We start from the raw sequence: 5691 nt of genomic DNA, 5'->3' as shown, positions 1-5691 counted from the left end.
AAAGCATCATTATTAATGCCAACTATTCCAGAGACGTGAAAATCTACAGCATAAAGAACTCAAAAATATAGCAGTCTAGCAACACTGTAACAGAGATGAACCGTCAGTTTGTCGCAGATCAAAGTGGAAAGAAAGTGATTGGTTGAACAGGTGTTCGTAATCTGTGTTTTCTGCATTTTCATCAGTGTAAGACTCAGCAGCAGATTAGAATAACAGTTATACATTTAATAAATTACCAAATTAATCCACACAAGAAACGGGCAAACCTGTTCCGACAGTTTGAGTTTGTATTCCCTCAGCTGCAGACTCGCTGCTGTTTAAATGTTTGAGAGGAAGATTATATATAAAGCAAACGTCAAACAGACTCAGTCTGCATTCACATTTGATATGAGGCCAGCACGTAAAGTGGCTGTGTCCTGTTTTAAGATCATACATGTAAAATTGTTGTCCAGCCGCTCCGAGTTAACTGAAGTTAACTTGGATAAATTATAGTTAAGGAGTATCACAGATAACACCCACGTGAGCTGTGTGACTGTTCACCATGAACTGAAATCGGTAGGCTATTACTGAAATACACGTGCTATTTCATATAAATAGGGAGGCCCTACTAACATGTTTAGTTTTAAAGGACACCTTCCTGCCTTTAGTCTCATTCATGAGCAGTATTAGTTTTCTTCTAACATCCAGAAGTCTGCACGATGTGTTTCATAGTTTGTAACAAACCTTTGACAGTTAAACATAACATGACCGAAAAGCAAAAAAAAAAAAATAAATGAATAAAAAGAGAGAGAGAGAAAAAATCACACAAATTATATGTTAACCTCATTTATTTTTAGTTAAGTAAACTCTAAAAATTCTAACAGACAGCTGGTGCTTAGAATACAGTTGAATAACTATTAAAAAACAGATGATATATTATTTCTGTCCAGGTTGCAGTCTGCATTATGAACATGTAGTTGGAAACTCTGCTCCTCTCGGTGGAAATGCGGCTTCTCTTTCCTCTTTGTATAAAAACATTTTAAAAGTGAGTTTAATCTCAAAATTCACTGTTAAATCCGAAACACACCAGATAAAGAAAAGCGAATAGTTCAGTCTAACACATGTGCCAGTGAACCATTAAACGTCTGTAAAACTCTGCAGTTATGAAACGTAACTTTAACCTCAGCCAAAGCAATTTGCTCAGTTGTAAATAAAACAGCGAAGTAAAAGTGACCCGACAGACAAAACCTGAGTGAATTAAGTCCAGCGTTTAACCACTGAGAGCTAAAACTCAGGTGAGGTTTCAAAGCTGTGTGCGGTGATTGGACATCAGCCGCTGATAAAGTGGCTTCGCCTATAAAGTGCTCTGTAAGGAAACAAGCTCCAGCAGCTCTGCGCTCGGGAAAAATACTATATTTACTTATCTTATGCAGAAAAATGCGCTGACATTGCGTTATATCAAGCACCGGCTGCACAGTTAAACTGTGACGATCACCAGGTAACGTGGGCGTGTTTCTTGAATTAGCAGCAGGTGTTAAACAGCTGACAGGTGAGGAGGAGGACGCATGCAGGTAAACTGACGGTCTGTTGAGCTGATCGCTGGTGTCATGAGAAACATGTCAGCTCGTTCTTTATGTTACAGAAGCACAGACACACAAGACCAGGCGGAAAGTGACGATCGTTCGGTGAAAATGAGAATCTGCGAATGCAACATGTGAAACACGGAGAGTGGAATATGTAAACAAACCGGTTGACGTAACCCCCTCGGTGCCCTCTGCATGCTGACTGTTAGCAGAGCAGTGAAATCTCTGAAAACATCTGAGCACTTTTGCAACATGTTCTATGTTGACAACCTGACCAGACATGTGAAGATTACGGCGCGACATTCACGGCTAAAACACTGTTAAAAGTGTAGTTGGTGACAGAAAAACGGGGTATTTTAAAACTACACCACCACCATTGCTGCCTGTGATTTGAAATGCATTCTGGGACACCTGGCTGCCTCAAGTCTACAGAAGCAATCGATTATCTAGGATCGACCTGTTTTGACTTACTTTGCACAGCAACCAATCAAATGTTAGAGAAGCTGCCTGGGCAGCGTTAACCCCGCCCCCTGAGTTTGATGGGTGAGGCTGACAGATAAAATTAATTCATGATGAGAGCCAGGCGCCAGGACTGCCAAGATGAAATAAATAAATATATCATTAAATAATTAATTAAATGTGTCAATAATTAATTAAAATGTGAAATACATAAATAATTAATTAAATGTGTCAATAATTAATTAATTACATGTGTCATAACTATTTATTTAAAAATTAATTCCAATTTTAATTAATTATTGACACATTTAATTAATTATTTAATGGTGTATTTAATTAATTCATTATGGCAGTCCTGGCGTTCCGTAGAAAGGAACAGCCAATCACACTGGCCATATTTGTCACATGAGGTGGGACCCGAGTAGAGAACGTAATTTAACTCTTTCTGCAACGCTGGGTGAATGAGACGTTTACAGATCGTTTTCTTCTTTCTATCGTTTTTTTTTTCTTTACTCAAAGAGATCAAATTATTGGTGGGGACAATTCAATAATCGCTGGATATTGGTGGGGACATGTCCCTTACGTCCATGCCAAATCTACGCCCTTGGTTTGAATACAACCTGAAACCTGTTAATGTTCTGCTTTAACAGCAGATCTCTCCAGATGCAGGACAGAAAAAATCCTGCCTCTGTCACACAAAAAGTGGAAAATATATTTGTTTGACATTTTAATCATAATAACAAAGAAATAAACTGTTGGTAGATCCACTTTTTACAACAAATCGTTCCTCAGTAAAATCTGACTCAAGTCAAATACAACAAATTCAGCATTCATATAAAAATTCCAACCCTGCAAGGATCAAACATTTGATCAAACACGAGAGCTGGACACGGACTTTCTAATCTGACATCACAAACGTATTCTGAAGCTGTAAATCTAATTAAAAACTCCTAAAAACTACTATGAGAAAACCTGAACAGCTTCTGTGTTATGAGTGAAATTTCAGTGAATATGAATCATCTTCAAGAGGTAAAAAGGTTTGGAGCTCAGAAGAAGATGAGGTGATGAAGAAGAGAGTGTTGAGTGGATAAAGGCCAGTGAGTTCATGTAAATGCTGCTTCTGCTGTAAGACACAGACCTAAAAATACATAAATGCTCCATGATTTTACTTTCTTCACATTTCAGAAACTGGAACCAGCTTTAAATGTGACTAAAATAATGATAAAACAATCAATTCTCTAATCATTGACTAACTGATGAATCACTGCAGCTCCAATATATTGTTGCATTTGACAACCCACTACAGCAACTACAGAATAAAACCACTAACCAGACTGATGACAGATTTTAAACATGCTGAATATGAAGAGTAGTATCATTTAAACTCACATGATTATCAGCCATAAGAACAAATTCAGATTTATATTGATGTAAGGTATATAAATGTAAGTGCAGTTTGAATCAGTGCAATATTATTTTCACACATCAATGGACCACTGAACTTCTCAGCTTCTAAAATGTAAAGCCTCATTTAGAAACTACACAAGTACATATAATGGTCAGGGATCAACATGAACCTATCTTCTCTATTTGACTTTAATCAACTCTGCAGTGGCTCCAAGTCCAAATAGATAAAGACTATTACTACTAAGACCAAGTCCAGCATAGAGCGGCTGAGTGAATGTGGTCTGGACTCTGTGGAGGAGAGTCATGGTTTCAGAGACGCTGTAGAAAGACAGAATACCTGCTCTGTGATCCAGGTACACTCCTACTCTGGAGGACCGAGGACCTGAGAGGACAGTTTTAACATCGTTGTGCCAAAATTGAAAACTGCTTGTGTCACAACGTAATGCCCAAGATTTGTCATCGCATCCAAATCTACACTGATTGCCCAACCCTACTCTTGTGATATTCTTGTATGTGACTGCTACACAAACTCCTCTCCCTCTCCACTCCACCTCCCAGTAACAACGTCCGGTAAGACTCTCTCTACTCAGGACCTGAGAATAGTCAATGAATCTGTCTGGATGACAAGAATAAAACTGGTGTTGGTTCATAAATGTTACTTTTCTGTTCCCCTCAGATAATAACAGATATTTGTTTGCTGTGTTTGGATCCAGTGTGATGTCACATGAATATTTTAAGAATCCAGCTCTGGTCTTTGGTGGTGACAGTAAAACATCCACTTCAGTGACTGTCAGTGAGATGTTTGTCCATTCCTCTCTCAGAATGTCCTGTAGTTTATCTCTGGTCTCTGACACAGCTGCTGTCACATCCTCAAAGTACCTCAGAGGACGAATATTGATGCTGGATGAGTGTGTAGACTCACTGAGTGCTGACAGTGAGGTGTAGTTGTGTAGAAACTGGTTGTGATCCTCTGTGTGTGAGAGCTGCTCCAGCTCGCCGCCTTTCCTCTTCAGCTCAGCGATCTCCTGCTCCAGCTTCTCCTGAAGCTCTTTGACTCGACTCACTTCAGTTTCCTGCTGGGATCTGACCTGCTGCTTCACATCAGAGCTTCTTTTCTGGATGAGACGGATCAGCTCAGTGAACATCTTCTCACTGTCCTCCACTGCTTTATCAGCAGAGCCATTGATGGCCTCCACCTCCTGTTGAAGCAGCTTCACATCTTTCTCTCGCTCCTGGATTCTCTGCTGGATGTTTAGTCGTCTCACCTCGAGCTCCTTCTGCTTTTCAGTCCTTTCTGCTGCAGCTGGGACTGTTTCATGGCCTTTATGTTCATCAATTGTGCAGAGATAACAGATACTCTGCTGATCAGTACGACAGAAAATCTTCATCACCTCATCATGACGAGAGCAGATGTTCTCCTGGAGCTTCTTGGAGGGGGCCACCAGCTTGTGTTTCTTTAATGGAGCTGCATCATAGTGAGGTTGGAGGTGTTTCTCACAGTAAGAGGCCAGACAGAATAAACAGGACTTGATGGCTTTCAGCTTCCTCCCAGTGCAGACATCACAGGCCACATCTTCAGGTCCAGCATAGCAGTTATCAGCAGGAGCAGCTTGGAGTCCAGTCTTCTTCAGCTGCTCCACCAACTCAGCTAACATGATGCTTTTCTCCAGGACAGGCCTCGGTGTGAAAGTCTTCCTGCACTGAGGGCAGCTGTGGATTCCCTTCCTGTCCTCTTCATCAAAGTGGGATTTAATACAGTTCCTGCAGTAGCTGTGTCCACAGGTTGTAGTCACCGGATCCTTCAGTAGATCCAAACAGATGGAACAAGAGAAGGTTTCTCGGTCCAGCTGAACTCCTTTCTGCGCCATTTCTCCTCTCAGTGTCAGTGACTGTGTGAGTTTCTCTTCCTTATAACTGAAACTAGTCTGAGCTCTGATCTCAACAACATGTATTTCTGCAGATAATGGAGCCTGTCAGCTGTTACACGTCACCACATGTTGGTTACACCCATGTTCAAAGTGCAGATCTGAAGGGGAGGGAACGAGGAAACAGGTGGACAGAGAGGAGGTGCTGTGTTTAAGAGCAGGAAGAAGAGGGAGGGTTATCAGGCTGTGCTTCACTCCAGGAAGAGGAGCAGTTTGAGAGCGAAACTGTGTGTTTAACCCTTTTTATTTACTGCTCACATCAACTTTTAAGCTTGTTAACACTTTCTTCTATATAAATAAACTTCAGTATAGAAATGTCAGAGTTCTCACTGAAGTTA

At 40.6% G+C, this 5691-nt stretch overlaps 1 protein-coding gene across 1 annotated transcript; it reads right to left on the bottom strand.

Annotated features, from left to right (window-relative positions):
• Positions 1 to 3481: 3481 nt before the first annotated feature.
• Positions 3482 to 5321, bottom strand: LOC134624590 (tripartite motif-containing protein 16-like). The gene has a single exon (XM_063469584.1). The coding sequence runs from the start codon at positions 5294 to 5296 to the stop codon at positions 3608 to 3610; it is 1689 nt and encodes a 562-aa protein (XP_063325654.1). The 5' UTR covers positions 5297 to 5321; the 3' UTR covers positions 3482 to 3607.
• Between the last annotated feature and the right edge of the window lie 370 nt (positions 5322 to 5691).

The sequence above is a fragment of the Pelmatolapia mariae genome, linkage group LG3_W, assembly GCF_036321145.2.
Source record: "Pelmatolapia mariae isolate MD_Pm_ZW linkage group LG3_W, Pm_UMD_F_2, whole genome shotgun sequence".
NCBI classification, from domain to species: Eukaryota; Metazoa; Chordata; class Actinopteri; order Cichliformes; family Cichlidae; genus Pelmatolapia; species Pelmatolapia mariae.
The sequence above is the reverse complement of the archived record's forward strand: the minus strand, read 5'-3'. Positions and strand labels throughout refer to the sequence as shown.